This window comes from Tursiops truncatus, chromosome 3 (assembly GCF_011762595.2).
Source record: "Tursiops truncatus isolate mTurTru1 chromosome 3, mTurTru1.mat.Y, whole genome shotgun sequence".
Lineage (NCBI taxonomy): Eukaryota > Metazoa > Chordata > Mammalia > Artiodactyla > Delphinidae > Tursiops > Tursiops truncatus.
In genome coordinates, this window is record NC_047036.1 from 170939421 (window position 1) to 170955702 (window position 16282).

Consider the following 16282-nt stretch of genomic DNA (forward strand, 5'->3'; position numbering starts at 1 on the left):
GCGGCTCCTCAAAACGTTAATCACCGAATTATCATATCACTCAGCAGTTCCACGCCTAGGTGCGTGCCCAAGAGGACGAAAGACAGGGCCTCAGAAACCTGCACACGTGTGTTCACAGCGGCCAAATGGTGGACGCAACACAAGTGCCCTTCAACAGACAGACGTGTCCCTCCACACATGGGAGCATCACTCAGCCGTGAAAAGGGGTGAAGCTCTGACACTCGCTACCACGTGGACGGACCCCGAGAACACGATGCTCAGTGAGAGAAGCCAGACACAGAAGGACACACAGGGTGTGACTCTGTTGATGGGAAACGTCCAGAACAGGCAGATCCACAGAGTCAGAGAGTGGGTTCCTGGTTGTCAGGGGCTGGGGGGGTTAGGGGGTTAGGGGAATAATAGCTGAAGGAAATGGGGTTTCTTTGGGGGAGACGGAATGTTCTAGAATTAGCTGGCTGCACAACTCTGTGAATGTTCCTTCCAAAAACCAGCGGATGTGATGCTTTAAGATGGGTGATCTTATGTCATGTGAATTTCACCTCAATTTTTTATTTTTACTTATTTTTGACAGCTCAATTTAAAAAAAATAGGATTTATTTCCAAGGAGACACCAAGAGGTTGGGGCTGGTGGTGGACCCCACGTCTCAGGACACTAGGACACCAGTTCCTGTCTGGGGCCTCGAGGGGGCTCTCGCAAGGCAGGACTGGGGAGGGTGGCGGGAACAGGGGTCAGGGCGGACTTGCAGTCCTCCACCCAGCCTGAATGGTGGGGTTCTGGGGCTCAGGCCTGGTCCCTGCCGAGTCTCACGGTCCCACCGCCCAGCCGTGTCCCCCGCATGGCCTCTGCCTCAGACCAGTGTCCCCCCAAGTTTGCCTCCCGTCTCCACTCTCCCTGGATCTCACCTGGGCATCCTCCCTCCTGAGGGCCCAACTTGCCGCCCACCCTGTCCTTGCCCGTGGACCAGGCTGCTGTCTTGCGCAGAGCACAGCCAGAGAGATGGGTGACTCCAAAGCCCACAGGTCCATCCCTTCCTACTTGGGTGACCTCAAGGGCCCCTCTCTGGCCCTGTTTCCCTGTCTGGGTACCAGGACGTGAACAGTTCCTGCCACACCCCCAGTAGAGCTGTGGTGAGCATCGAGTGGGTTAATACGTGCAGGAGTCTTTGAGCAGCACCTAGCGTGCTCAATCCCTCTTCCCTGCTCTAAACTCTGCCATGGCTCCCTAGTGCCCCAGAAGCAAGTCCAGGCCCTACTGCTGGGCCATGTGCCATCACAGCCGAGCCTCGCTCCTCCACCACTGGGGATCGACAGGAAGAATACCCCCACCTCGGTTCCTGATACTCCCCCAGACCCTCTCCTGTTGCCCTGAGCTGTCAGGAGGGTCTCCCAGGACACCCCTTCCTGCTCCTGCCCCCCCCCCAGGAGGCCCCCAAGAGCGATTGCCCCACTTTCCCCTCCTCCCGCCTCCAGAGGGCTGTTTGTGGTCACCTTTCAACACCGGGATTCCCAACGGCTGCCCAGCCCAGGCTCCGCCCCTGGCTGGCAGGGAAACCGAGGCCCAGTGGGCATCAGGCCTGGGGAGGCAGGACAGAGAGCTCCGGTGTGCCCCATGCGCAAAGCGGCCTTGTTATGCCCATTTCCAGGTGAGCAAATGGAGGCCCCGGTGCGATTCAAACCCTCTGGGCCCCACCCTTAACCGCGCATACAGTCATCTTTGAAGACACATGCAGCTGAGTCTCTTAAAACAAGAAGGGCCACGGCCAGGACCAGGTTGGAGTGTGAACAGCTGCGTGCGAATAAAGCCCAATGGCTGCACACACCGGGTTATCCATCCGTGCAGCCCTCACCCCCGACCTTAACTGGACGCTTAACTGCGGGATTGATTTTGGGGGTCTGTTCCAGTTCTCAGCGGGGCCTGGAGACCGTGGACAGAGATTTAAGTTCCCGGGGGCCTCAGCTTCCCCACTTGTCAAATGACGGTCAGCTGGTCCCACCCCGCATGGCTGTGTGTGGAAAAGAGGAAACACCTGCAAAAGAGCAAGCGCTGCCTAAGTGAGCCTCACGTGAATTCACCACGAGGGCCCCGCCGCCGCCCGCGCATCCCGGGGCATCCAGGGCCGTGCGTCCTGGATGCTGTGGGCCCGGCGAGGGGCCGGGTTTGGACGAGCGGAGAGAGGACCCCGGCGGGGCGCAGGGGACAGGTGGGCGGTGCGCGGTGCGGGGGCCCGGGAGTGAGGGCGGCCCCCCCCCCCCCAGCTTCTTTTGTCTCCCGAAGGCTCGGGCGCCCGGGAGCTCGCCATGGAAACGCGCGCCGGGAAAGGGGGGCAGAGAGGCGAGAAACCCGGAGACCAGGACAGTCTCCCAGCGCCCGGCCTCGATGGGGCTCCCCGGGCCCATCCGAGAGGTCCGGGAGGGGAGGAGCCCGCAAACCCCGGCCCATGCCCGCCCCCGCGGGAGACCGAGACCCCGGAGACCCAGAGACTAAGGGCGCGGGAGCAGGGGGCGCGGGGACGGCGACGGACGCGCGCGGCGCCCCCGACGCGTCGAGACAAAGAGCCCCCGCCCCTAGCGCCGCCTCTAGGCCGCCGGGCGCGGGGTCTCGGGCCGGGCGGGGCCCCTCCCTCCCCGCCTCCCCTCCGCCCCCGCGGGGGAGGGGCCGGCTTTGTGCTAGCCGCGCCGCAGCCCCCGTCGCCGCCAGCTCCGCCCACAGAACGCCGGCGCGCCAGGTGAGGGGCCTTCGGGCTGAGCGAGGACCCCACCGCTCCTCGGGTCCCGAAGGCCCCCGCCCTGACGCGCGGGACGGACCCCGGCCCGGAGGCCCCTCGGCCAGGCCGTCTCCGCCCTCTCTGCCGAGCCCCCTCCCGGCTCCCCATCCGGAGTGGCAGCCGGAGCGTTGGGCAGGGCCGCAGTGCGCGGGGGAGGCCGGGGGCTCCCCTCTCCCCGGCCTCAGTTTCCCTGGGCGGTTCCTGCGCATCCTGGCCCGCCCCTCCTCCGCGGGCGCCGGGCTCCGCGTCCCCCCAGGGCTCAGTCTGCGCCCCTCCCTCCTCCAGCGCGGCTTCGTCCCCTCCCACCACGGCCTGTGGCGCCCCCGGCACCATGATCTCGACCAAGGAGAAGAATAAAAGCCCGAAGGACAGCATGACGCTTCTGCCCTGCTTCTACTTCGTAGAGGTGAGTGGGGTGGGGGGTGGTCGCGCTGGTGGGGGAGGGGCAGAGGCCTCAGTTCCGCCGGTCCTCGGGGACCCCCACGCCGAGGGACGGGCACAGCTAGGGTGCCTGGGGGTGCGGTGGGTCAGAACACTTGGGCTCTGTAGGACGAGTAGGCGTTGCAGAGCCGCAGAAGGCTGTCCTGCAGGAGCTGGGCAGATGCTGGGAGGCGGGGCCTGCAGTCTGGGGTACGGGTCAGCAGCGCAAATGAAGGGGCTGGAGCAAGGCGCTGGGGGCCGTGGGTGGCGGGGCGCGGGGTATGGATGCGGTGTCTTCCTCCAGCGTGAGGACCGGAGGCCTGAAGGTCTGAGTTGAAATCCCTCCTCTGCTAATGTTGGAGGCTCCTGCACTTCGCCAGGCTCTGATAGAACAGGCTGGGCACAGAGTGAAGGCCTCGTGAGTGTCTAAAAAGTAAAAGACGGTAAATGCAGCCACCTGGCACATACTAAGCGCTAATGACCAGACAACGCGTAGCCACACTTAGATGGTTAGCACCTGGGTTACCCACAGTGCACCCTGCTTGCCGTGCCGGGAAACCCAGCTCCAGCGAGGGGCCCAGACAAGGTGCGGGTGGAGGGGGGGGCGGGTCACCAGACCTGAGCAAACAGCATCCCCTGCCACCCTGTGCAGGGTCACCCAGGCTGGTGGGCACGTACCTCCCCAACGGGCAGGAAATCTGATGATTCCTCAGATTTGCATTTGAATCCTCATTACAGTAGGTTGTACCTTCTCAGTGTTCTCCAGGCATCACGGAGACAGCACCCCCACTCCCCAGGCGCCTACCCACCTCCACTTCCCACTACTCTCCCCTGTGTCCCCTCCCAGAAAACCTTTCACACCCATTGAAGTCCACCAAATGTGCAACCTCCCCCCACCACCTTTGCAAACACAAGTTCCTGCCCTTGGCTTTTTTCTAGCGGAGATCTTTGCTTACCATCGTCCCAGGAAATGGTGCCCCATCCTTTTTCACCGCCATGTAGTACTCCAGTGCTGGGCCCCAGCCCCAGGGAGTTGGGCACTCGGGTGCTTCCGAGCCTTTGTGTCTCACAGACATTCCTAGAAGGAGACTCTTTAAGCCCTTTGGCCTGTGTCACCCCACACAAGTGTGCAGAGCTTATCTGCAGGGTACCTCCCTGGGGAGCAGGGTGTGGTCACTCGGGAAAGACCCCAAAGTCCTCCCACGGAGGCGCCCGCGTGCGCGCCTGTTTTCCCGCAGTTGCGTCTACCCCAAGCGTTAGCGGCGTCTGGATTTGACCGACCCAGTGGGTGAAAAACCATATCCCAGTCCCGGTCTGCATTTCCTTTACGGCCAGTGTTCCATTCCTTCTTTTTTTCTTTTCTTTGTTTTTAAACACACACGCCCCCAAAGCAAGCAAGTTGGCTCGACATCGTGGGTGTGTGTGAGTGATCTTCCTTTGGTGCAGAGATACGCGCTGAGGGGTTCCTGGTTTTCAGCCGAGGGTCTTGGGAAGCGGTGAGAGGCGGGTGGTGGGATTCCGGAGGCACTTACAGGCCCTCAGGTGGTGGCGGGCTCTGATGGGGGACCCCCACCACCCAACCTGCCACGCGGGGCCGCCGGTTCTCCCTCCAGTCTGGTCCGGCGGGCAGATGCGGGCAGAGGCTGGAGGAGAAGCAGGGGAGCCGGCCAGGCGTTATAGCCACACGGCTTGGGACTTGGAAGGTCGTGCGGGGTCTTCAGCACGACCCTGTCGCGGAGAGATTTGGTGATTTTAAGGCGCTTCCCAGTCCCCACGTAAACCCTCTTTGTGGCCTGACGCTGTCTGCCCGCCAAGCCAGATGACCCTGACCGTGATCACGGAGGCAGCCGCTAACTGCTGCTAATACCACTACAGGCTCCACGTGCGCCAGACTCTAAGCGCTTTCAGTGTATTTGCTTATCCAGTCCTGCATTGAAGCCCTGGGTGGTGGCCACTTTATTGGTCCTGTTTTCAGCTGGGGAAACTGAGGCGTCAGGAAGAGGTGGAGCCAGGATGCAAGCCCAGGCAGGTGGCTTCATTTAACTGCCTTGGGCCTCATGCCTACATGCAGCAGGCACTCAATAAACGCTCCTTGCACACCAGCCCAGCTCCTGCAATCCCACCTTTGGCACTTCCCCTCTGGGAGCCCCCGGCCAGGGCTGCATGGAGGGCCGAGGCCCCTCTCAAGGCGCCGTACAAATCGAGTGGAGGTGGGGGCTTCCCAAGGCAGCTGGGCGCCGTTAGGGGCCTGCCTACTCTCTGGTCCCCAGATGTGCCAGCCCCACCTGGCCCTGGTGGGGGTTTGAGTTTGAGATCCTTGGACCAGAAGGGGAGGCAGAGGACACCGGGAGGTTCTGCTTCCATAAGAAGGTTCCACTGGAATCTGCTCAGTAGCTTTGCAGCACGAGTGGGTGAGTGAGTGAGGTGTAGATCCTTTCCCCCTGCCCTCCTCGGGCGCCATGTCTGCGACTTGGTCAAACGCAGCTCAGTTTTCCTGAACCTCAGCCTCCTTCCCGTTCGTCACGGCTGCTGTGAGCAGGAGTGTCATGTGTGCTGTGTGCCTGTCACCTGAGGACACATGATCAGGGTGTGCAGAAGGACAGTTGCACAAATGAATGATTCAAAGAATTCGTTCATTTATTCAGCACCTGCCATGGACCAGATGCCCATCTTCTCAGGGCTGAGTGTGAAGTTGGCACATAGAGGTACAGGGTGCAGAGGAAATAAAGCAGCGCAAGGGATGGAGAGGCTGGTGCCAGGGAGGGAGTCTCCGAGGAGGGCCAGACACCCCAGAGGAGTGTCTAAGTGCGTCCTTCTATCCCTGAGAGGAAAGGCCCAGAGGCAGGAACCTGTCTGTTGTTTCTAGGTTGTTCAAGACAGCAAGGGTAGCTGGAGGAGAGAGATGAATGAAGTGGTGAGTGGGTGGATGGATGGACTGTTGGATGGGTGGGTGGTATGATGGGTGGGTGGATGGATGGATGGATGGAAGAAAGGAAGGAGGCAAGCATGAGTGGGTGGATGAATGGATGGTGGATTGGTAGATGGATGATGGAAGATGATGTATGGAGGATGTATGGAGGATGGGTGCTTGGATGGATGGATGGAAGGAAGGGAGGATGGATGGATGGGTGATAGTTGGATGGGGGAAACGGGTGGGTTGATGGATGGATGGGTGGGTGGAAGAAAAGGAAGGAAGTATAGGTGGATGGATGGATGATGGGTGGGTAGATAGACGGATGGGTGGGTGGGTGGGTGCATTGATGGATGGATGGATGAATGGATGATTGATGGATGAGTGGAAGGGTGGGTGGGTTGATGGATGGATGGGTAAGTGAAGCAAGTATGAGTGGACGGATGATGGCAGATGATGGATGGATGATAGATGGATGGGAGGATGGATAGGTGGATGGCTGGATGAATGGAAGGAAGGGTGGGTGGATGAACGGATGGATGGGTGGATGTTGGATGAATGGATGCTTGATGGATGAGTGGATGGGTGGGTTAATGGATGGATGAGTAAGTGGATGGATGGATGGTGGATTTATGGATGGATGATGGCTGGCTGGGTGGTCGGCTGGATGGGAAATGAATAAATGGATAGAAGCATATTGGAAGTTGATGGACAGAGGGATGGGTGTTTGAATGAATGGATGATTGATGGATGAGTGGATGGTTGGGTTGATAGATGGGTAAGTGGATGGATAATTGATTTGTGGATGGATGGAGGGAGGGGTGGATGGAAGGAAGGCTGGGTGGATGGATGAATGGTTGGGTGGAAAGATGAATGGATGCATGGGTGGGTGAGTGGATGGAAGGAAGGAAGGAAGCATGAATTGGTGGATAGATGGATGGATGATGGAAGATGATGGATGGATGGATAGAGGTGGATTGATTGATGGATGATGGAAATTAATGGAGGGATGGATGATGGATGGGTGGATGGATGAACAGATGGGTGGGTGGGCGAGTGGTCAGATGGATGTAAAATGAATAAGTGGTTACATAGATGTTGGAAGTTGATGGATGGAGGGATGGGTGTTTGGATGCATGAATGATTGATGGATGAGTGGATGAATAGATGATGGATGGATAGTGGATTTATGGATGGATGATGGTTGGGAGGAAGGATGGATGAGTGGATGCATGAATGGTGGATTGATGGATGGATAGGTGGGTGGAAGAAAGGAAGGGGGAAAGGAAGGAAGTGTAGATGGATGGATGGATGAATAGGTGATGGATGGATGGGTCGATGGGTGTGTGGGTGGGTGGATTAAAGGATGAAAGGAAGGAAGGATAGGTGAATAGATGGATGGATGTTGATGGATGGGTGGGTTGATGGATGGATGATGGAAGATGGATCAATGGGTGGTAGATGGATGGGAAAATGGATAGGTGGGTGGGTGGATGGATGGATGATGGGAGGATGGGTGGATGGGTGGACAGATGGGTGGGTGGTTGGATGGATGGAAAAAGAATAAATGGATAGATGGATATTGAAGTTGATGATGGATGGGTGTTTGGATGAATAGATGATTGATGAGTGGATGGCTGGATAGACAGATGAGTAAGTGGATGGATGGTGGACTTATGGATGGATAATGGATGAGTGGGTTGATGAATGGATGATGGATGGATGAGAGGATGGGTGGGCTGATGAATGGATGGATGAATAGGTAGGTTGATAGATGGATGCACAGATAGATGGGTGGATGGGAGAGTGGATGGGTGGATGGGTGGGTTGATGGATGGATGGGTGAGTAAGTGAATGGATGTATCGGTAGATAGGTGGAAGGAAGCAAGCAAGCAGGAGTGGATGGATGAATGGATGGTGGATTGATGGATGGATGCTGGAAAATGATGGATGGATGAATTATGAAATGGAAGGAAAGAAGGAGAGGTGGATGGATGGTGGATTGATGGATGGATGATGGATGATGGAAGATGGATAGATGACAGATGGGTGGGTGGATGGATGGAAAGAAGGACGGAAGCAAGCAAACAAGGGTTCATGGATGGGTGGGTGAAAGAGAGGAAGAAGGGAAGGGAGGAAGGAAGTGGAGGTGGGTGGATGGTTGGGTAGGTGGGTGGATGGATGGATAGATGGGTGGGTGGGCAGATGGATGGATAGAAGGAAGGATGGATGAGTGGATGGTAGTTTGATGGATGGATGATGGAAGATGATAGTTGGATGGTTGATATATGAATGGGTGGGTGGCTAGGTGGGTGGGTGAGTGGAAGTAGGAAGTATGGATGGATGGATGATGGAATGGTTGGGTGAGTGGATGGAGGTGGATTGATAGCTGATGGAAGATGATGGAAGGATGGATGATGGATGGATGAATGGGTGGGTGAGTGATGGACAGATGGGTGGGTGGGTGGGTGGATGGATGGGTGGGTGAATCTGTGGATGGGTTGATGGATGGATGAAGGGGAAAAAGGAAGCAAGCATGGGTGGATGGTTGGATGTTGGATAGAAGATTGGGTAGATGGATGGATGGGTGGGTGGATAGATTGTGGATTCATGTATGGATGATGGGAGATGATGGATTGATGGATGACAGATGAATGGTTGGGTAATGAGTGAAAGGAAGGAAAGAAGGAGTGAAGGAAGGAGGTGTAGGTGGATGGATGGAAGGAAGGAAGGATGAGTGGGATGGATGGATGGAAGGAAGGAAGCATAAGTAGGTGAATGAATGGACAGTGGATTGATGAATGAATGATGGAAGATGATTGATGGATGAATGGATGGATGGAAGGAAGGATGAGTGGGTGGATGGATGGTTTGATGTATGGATGATAATGGGAGATGTTGGACAGATGATAGATGCGTGGGTAGATGGAAGGAAGCAAGCAAGCATGGGTGGAAAGATTGGTGGGTGGAAAGATTGGTGGGTGGAAGAAAGGAAGAAGGAAAGGGTGGAAGGAGGCATAGGTGGGTGGACAGATGATGGATGGGTAGGTGGAGGGAAGGATAGGTAGATGGGTGGGTGGGTGGATGCATAGGTGGATGGGTGGGTTGGAGGAAGAATGAGTAGGTGGATGGTGGATTGATGGGTGGATGATGGGAGAGGACGGATAATGACAAATGAATAGATGGATGAACAGGTGGATGGATGGGTAGTGTGTGGATGGATGGAAGGAAGGAATCAAGCAGCATGAATGGGTGGGTGGATGGATGTAGGTTTGATGCATGATGGATGGGAGGATGGATGCGTGAATGGATGGGTGGGCTGATGGAGGGATGGGTGGATGGTTTGATGGGTGTGTGGGTGGGTGGATGGATGGGTGTGTGGGTGAGTGGATTGATGGCAGGATGGATGTATGATGGATGGATGGAAGGAAGGGAGGATAGGTGGATGGATGGACAGATGAGTAGGAAGGTGGTCTGATGGAAAATGAATAACTGGATAGATGGATGTTGCAAGTTGATGGACGGGATAGGTGTTTGGATGAATGGATGATTTGATGGGTGTGTGGGGTGGGTGGATGGATGGGTGTGTGGGTGAGTGGATTGATGGCAGGATGGATGTATGATGGGTGGATGGAAGGAAGGGAGGAAGGGTGGATGGATGGACAGATGAGTAGGAGGGTGGTCTGATGGAAAATGAATAACTGGATAGATGGATCTTGCAAGTTGATGGACGGGATAAGTGTTTGGATGAATGGATGATTGATGGATGAGTGGGATGATGGATGGATGGAAGGAAGGAAGGAAGGATGAGTGGATGGATGGTGGATTGATGGATGGATGATGAAGATGATGGATGGGTGGGCGGAAGGGTGGGTGGGTGTGTGGTTGAATGGGTGGATGGAATATGGATAAGTGGGTGGATGGATGATTGATGGGAGGAAAGATGGGTGGTCAGATGTATAATGAGCAAATGGATGGTTAGATTTTGGAAGGTGATGGACAGAGGGATGGGTGTTTGGATGAAAGGATGATGATTGTTGAATGGGTAGATAGGTGGTGGTTGGATGGATGAGTGGGAGGGTGGGCTGATGGATGAATGGGTGAGTAAGTGGATGGATACACAGGTAGATGGATGGGTCGATGGAAGGAAGGAAGCAAGCATGAGTAGATGGGTGAATGGATGGTGGATTGATGGATGGATGTGCATGGATGGATGGATGGATGGGAGAAAGGAAGGACAAGAGGATGGATGGATGGTGTATTGATAGATACTGGAAGATGATGGGTGAATGGAGGGATGATGGGTGGGTGTGTTGCTGAATGGATGGATAGGTGGGTGGAAGGAAGGAAGGAAGTGTAGATGGATGGATGATGGATGGGTAGATGGATGGATGATGGGTGGGTGGGTGGATGGAGGGTGGATTGATGGGTGGATGATGGATGGGAGGCTGAATGGGTGGGTGGATGGGTGTTCAGATAGATGGATAATGAATAAATGAATGGGTAGATGTTGGAAGCTGATGGATGGGTGTTTGTGGATGAATGGATGATGGGTGGATGGATGGGTGGACGGGTTGATGGGTGTGTGGGTGGGTAGATTGATGGATGGAAGGAAGGATGAAGGGATGGATGGGCGGATCAAAGGAAGGAAGCATGAGTGGATGGATAGATGGATAGAGGTGGATGGATGGATGGATGATGGATGGGTGGGTGGGTAGGTGGATTGATGGATGGATGAGTGGGTTGATGGATAGATGGTTGGGTGGACTGGTGGGTAGATGTATGGATGGGTGAGTAAATGGATGGATAGATGGATGGAAGGAAGGAAGGAAGCATAAGTGGATGAATGAATGGATGGTTGATTGATGAATTGATTTTGGAAGATGGATGGATGGAAGGAAGAATGAGTGGGTGTATGGATGGTGGATTGATGTATGGATGATGGAAGATGATGGATGCATGGATGTGTGGGGTGATGGATGGATGGATGGGTGAGTAGGTGGATGGATGTATGAATAAATGGATGGAAGGAAGAAAGGAAGCAAGCAAGCATGAATAGTAGATGTATGGACGGTAGACCGATGGATGGCGGCTAGATGGAAGGATGAGTGGATGGATGGATGGATGGATGGTGGATTTAGGTTAGGAATAGGTGATGGAAGATGATGAATGGATGGATGGGTGGATGCTGGGTGGATGGATGAATGGAAGGAAGGATGAGTTGACGGATGGTTGGTGGACTGATGGAAGATGATGGGTGGTTGATGGATGGGTGGGTTGGTTGATGGTTGTGTGAATAGATGGATGAAAGGAAGGAGGAAAGCAAGGAAACAAGCATGAGTAGATGGATGAGTGGATGGTGGATTGATGGATGGATGAATTGGTTAATGGATAGATGGAAGAAGGAAGGAAGGAAGGATAAGTGGATGGATGGATGGTGAATTCATGGCTACATTATGGATGAATGGATGGATGAATGATGGATGGGAGGGATGAATGGATGAATGATGGATGGGGTGATGGTTGGATGGGTATGTGGGTTGATGAATAGATGGGTAAGCGGATGGATGGGTGGGTGGGTTGGTAAGTGGAGGGTAGTAAGTGTGGGTGGATGGATGGATGATGCATGGATGGGTGGGTGGATGGATGGAAGGAAACATGAGTGAACGGATGGATGAATGGAGGTGGATTGATGGATGATGGAAGATAATTGAAGGATCGATGATGAATGGATGGATAGTGGATGGATGAATGGGTGGATGGATTATGGATGGATAGATGGGTGGGTGGGTGGATGGGTGGTGAGTGAAGCAAGCATGAATGGATAGATGAATGGATGGTGGATTGATGGATGGATAATTGAAGATGATGGATTGATGGATGGGAGGATTGGTGGATGGATGGAAGGGTGGGTTGGGTAGGTGGGTGGGTGGCCAGATGGATTGAAACTGAATAAATGGATAGGTGGATGTTGTAAGTTGATGGATGGAGGGATGGGTGTTTGGATGAATGGATGAGTGGATGGGTGGGTGGGTGGGTGGATGGATGAATGGGAGGATGGATTGGTGGGTGGGTAGGATGGTTAGCTGGAAGGAAGGAAGGGTGGATCAATGTGTGGGTGGATGGGTGAGTGGTTGGGTGGAAGCATGAATGGATGATGGATGAATGGGGGGGTGGGTGTTGGATAGATGGATGGGTGGTTGGGTTGATGGATCGATGGCTAATGGGTAGGTGTGTTGATGGATGGGTGAAAGGAAAAAAGGATGCAAGCATGGGTTGATGGATGATGAATAGATGGGTGGATGGATGGGTGGGTGGATGGATGGAAGGAAGCATGGGTGGATGGTTGGATGATGGATAGATGAGTGGGTGGATGGATAGATGGGTGGTTGGATTGATGGTGGATTGATGGATGGATGATGGATGGATGGATGGGTGGGTAGGTGAGTGGAAGGGAAGAAGGAGGGAAGGATGGAAATGTAGGTGGATGGACATACGTATGGATGGATGGATGGGTGGGTGGGTGGGTGGATGGATGGATAATAAATAAATGGATGAATGGATGTTGGAAGTTGGATGGATGGATGGATGGTTGTTTGGATAAATGAATGATGGATGGATGAGGGGATGGGTGGGATGATGAATGGATGGTTAGATGTATGGATGGGTGAGTAAATGGATGGATAGGTGGATGGAAGGAAGGAAGCTTAAGTGGATGAATGGATGGTGGATTGATGACTGGATGATGGAAGATGATGGATGGATGGATGGATGGATGGGTGGGTGGGTGGGTGGGTAGGGTTGATGGTCAGATGATGGACTGATGGATGAATAGATGGGTGGGTGGATGGGTGTGTGGGTTGGTTGATTGATGGATGGATAGATGGAAGGAAGGAAGGAAGCATGCGTGAACAGATGGATGACGGATGGATGCATGGAAGGAATGTTGATGGATGGGCTGATTAGTGGATCGATGAGTGAGTTAGGGGTGCAGGAATGGCTCTGTTGGATGGATGGATCTGTGGATGTTACCCAGATGGGTGGTGGGTCACTGGATTGCTGAATGAGCTGATCCGTGGGTGAACGGCAGCAGCACGGACATGTGGATAGGTGGATGAATCAGTGAAGGGACTGAATTCATGGGCGGATGACTCCGTCAGCGAGTGTGGCGTGACCCTGGCCAGTCCCGTTCCTGCAGCTGCCCATAGTGGCGTCCTCCGTCGTGTCTCTCTACTTCCTGGAGCTGACCGACCTCTTCAAGCCGGCCAAGGTGGGCTTCCAGTGCTACGACCGCGCGCTCTCCATGCCCTACGTGGAGACCAGCGAGGAGCTCATCCCACTACTCATGCTCCTCAGCCTGGCCTTCGCTGCGCCTGCGGCCTCGGTGAGTCCTGGTGCGGGGTGGGGCCGGCTGTGGGCACCGCGGCCGGGAGCCCGACTGAGCCACCTCCCCGTCTGGCAGATCATGGTGGGCGAGGGCCTGCTGTACTGCATGCAGTCCCGGCTGTGGGGCCGCAGCGGGGGCCCGGGCGGGCCCGAGGGCAGCATCCACGCCGGCGGCTGCAACTTCAACTCCTTCCTTCGGCGGACGGTGCGCTTTGTAGGTGAGTCCCCCACGGCGTCCGCACGCTGAGGGGGGCGGGTCTGGCCCCAGCTCCCGCGCCCGGCCCTAACCCTCCCACCCCGCAGGCGTCCACGTGTTCGGCCTGTGTGCCACAGCCCTGGTGACCGACGTCATCCAGCTGGCCACGGGCTACCACGCACCCTTCTTCCTGACGGTCTGCAAACCCAACTACACCCTGCTGGGCACATCGTGTGAGGCCAACCCCTACATCACGCAGGACATCTGCTCCGGCCACGACACCCACGCCATCCTGTCTGCACGGTGAGCGTGTCCGGCCCCCGTCCCGTGGAGCATGCAGGGAAACTGAGGCAGGGGCCCAGAGCTGGTGGGGCTCACCCGGGTGCCTCTTGCAGGAAGACCTTCCCATCCCAGCATGCCACTCTGTCTGCCTTCGCTGCTGTCTACGTGTCGGTGAGTCCCGGCCGGCCCAGCCCCATGCCCTGGACACCCCACCAGGACCGGCTGCCCTGACCACCCGGCCTGCCCCCCTGCAGATGTACTTCAACTCGGTCATCTCGGACGCCACCAAGCTGCTGAAGCCCATTCTGGTGTTCTCCTTTGCCATCGCGGCGGGTGTCTGTGGCCTCACCCAGATCACGCAGTACCGCAGCCACCCCGTGGATGTCTATGCCGGCTTCCTTATTGGTGCTGGCATCGCTGCCTACCTGGTGAGGGGCTGAGGGGAGAGGTCTGGGTGCCCAGGGGGAGGTCTGAGGGGGGAGGCCAGCCCCACCCTGGGGGACTCTGCTGAGTTTTGTCCCTTGGTAGCTGGAGGCAGAACCTCACGGGCCCAGACCTGCCCAATGTGCAGAGTGAGCGACCTGAGGCCAGAATTTGTCCCATTGGGAGAAAGGCGGACTTCCCCTCTCGGACTCCCCCTCTCGGACTCCCACGGCAAGTCTGTGGCTTGCTGGGGACCCTGGTCTCTGGCTGCCGGCCCCACGCCCAGCCCGTGTCTCATCCTTAGGCCTGCCACGCTGTGGGCAACTTCCAGGCCCCGCCGGCAGAGAGACCAGCGGCCCCGGCGCCTGCCAAGGATGCGCTGCGGGCGCTGACCCAGCGGGGCCACGACTCGGTGTACCAGCAGAACAAGTCCGTGAGCACCGACGAGCTGGGCCCCCCCGGGCGGCTGGAGGGTGTGCCCCGGCCTGTGGCCCGCGACAAGACCTCACTGGGCAGCCTGAAGCGGGCCAGCGTGGACGTGGACCTGCTGGCCCCACGCAGCCCCATGGGCAAGGAGAACATGGTGACCTTCAGCCACACGCTGCCCCGCGTCAGCACGCCCTCGCTCGATGACCCCGCCCGCCGCCACATGACCATCCACGTGCCTCTGGACGCCTCGCGATCCAAGCAGCTCATCAGCGAGTGGAAGCAGAAGTCGCTGGAGGGCCGCGGCCTGGGGCTGCCGGACGAGGCCAGCTCTGCGCACCTGCGGGCGCCAGCGGAGCCCATGGCTGAGGAGGAAGAGGAGGAGGAGGACGAGGAGGAGGACGAGGACGAGGAGGGGGAAGAAGGGGGTCCAGCCCCGCCTTCACTGTACCCCACAGTCCAGGCACGGCCGGGGCTCGGGCCGCGGGTCATCCTCCCGCCGCGGGCTGGCCCGCAGCCACTGGTGCACATCCCCGAGGAGGGGATCCAGGCTGCGGCAGGCCTGTCCCCCAAGAGCAGCGCAGCCGTGCGGGCCAAATGGCTCATGATGGCAGAGAAGAGCGGCACCGTGGTGGCCACAGCCTCCACGCAGCCCCGCGTGGCCAACCCGCCACGGCTGCTGCAGGTCATCGCCATGTCCAAGGCCCCAGGCGGGCCGGGCCCCAAGGCGGCCGAGACGGCCTCGTCCTCTAGCGCCAGCTCCGACTCCTCCCAGTACAGGTCGCCGTCAGACCGTGACTCCGCCAGCATCGTCACCATCGACGCCCATGCGCCCCACCACCCTGTGGTCCACCTGTCTGCGGGTAACGGGCCCTGGGAGTGGAAGGCGGCGGCGGGCGGTGGGGCCAAGGGGGCTGAGGGGGAGGGCGGCTATGAGCTGGGGGACCTGGCTCGCGGCTTCCGTGGGGGACCAAAGCCCCCGGGCGTGTCCCCAGGCTCCTCTGTTGGTGACGTGGACCAGGAGGAGCCGCGGTTTGGGGCCGTGGCCACCGTCAACCTGGCCACAGGCGAGGGGCTGCCACCGCTGGGTGTGGCCGACGGGGCCCTGGGGCCGGCCAGCCGAGAGTCGACACTGCGGCGCAAAGCGGGCGGCCTGGTGCTGTGTGAGCGGGAGGCCGTGGAGGCAGAGGCGGAGAGCTACTACCGCAAGATGCAGGCGGCCCGCAGGTTCAAGGACTGAGGGTGGGGGCGGGGCCGCGCAGCAGGGGGCGGGGTGGGGGGGTCTGGCCGAACTCAGACGTGGGGCCCCATCAGACAATAAAAGGCGATCGTTGAGCGGGGTGCGGCTTTTTGGAGTGTCATTTCGGTCGCAGGGCCCAGCAGGCAGACCCGGCCTCCGGGGCCCTGCACGCGCAACTGGGGACAGGGATCTGTCTGGTGGAGTGCAGATGTGGGGCCCCATCTCCAGGCCCC

The 16282-nt window shown here is 57.4% G+C and overlaps 1 protein-coding gene across 2 annotated transcripts; it reads left to right on the forward strand.

Moving 5' to 3' along the window:
- The first annotated feature begins 404 nt into the window (after positions 1–404).
- PLPPR3 (phospholipid phosphatase related 3) lies at positions 405–16086 on the forward strand. Of its 2 annotated transcripts, XM_073803593.1 has the most exons (11): positions 405–2052; positions 2276–2726; positions 3051–3171; positions 6052–6099; positions 13295–13480; positions 13559–13700; positions 13786–13981; positions 14074–14131; positions 14215–14388; positions 14688–15672; positions 15805–16086. In XM_073803593.1, the coding sequence occupies exons 1-11, from the start codon at positions 1974–1976 to the stop codon at positions 16047–16049; spliced, it is 2685 nt and encodes an 894-aa protein (XP_073659694.1). In that variant the 5' UTR covers positions 405–1973; the 3' UTR covers positions 16050–16086. The 2 variants fall into 2 exon arrangements, with proteins under 2 accessions (XP_073659694.1, XP_073659693.1); XM_073803592.1 differs by lacking the exon at positions 6052–6099 and having other exon boundaries at positions 14688–16085.
- The last annotated feature ends 196 nt before the right edge of the window (positions 16087–16282 follow it).

What these genes read in the sequence shown, in the direction of transcription:
- PLPPR3 (XM_073803592.1), top strand. Translation starts at nt 1,974, where the DNA reads ATGACGGTCAGCTGGTCCCACCCCGCATGGCTGTGTGTGGAAAAGAGG. An exon ending in GCGGACGGTGCGCTTTGTAG is followed by an intron (nt 13,701 to 13,785) that starts GTGAGTCCCCCA and finishes CCCACCCCGCAG; the next exon opens with GCGTCCACGTGTTCGGCCTG. An exon ending in TCGCTGCTGTCTACGTGTCG is followed by an intron (nt 14,132 to 14,214) that starts GTGAGTCCCGGC and finishes GCCCCCCTGCAG; the next exon opens with ATGTACTTCAACTCGGTCAT.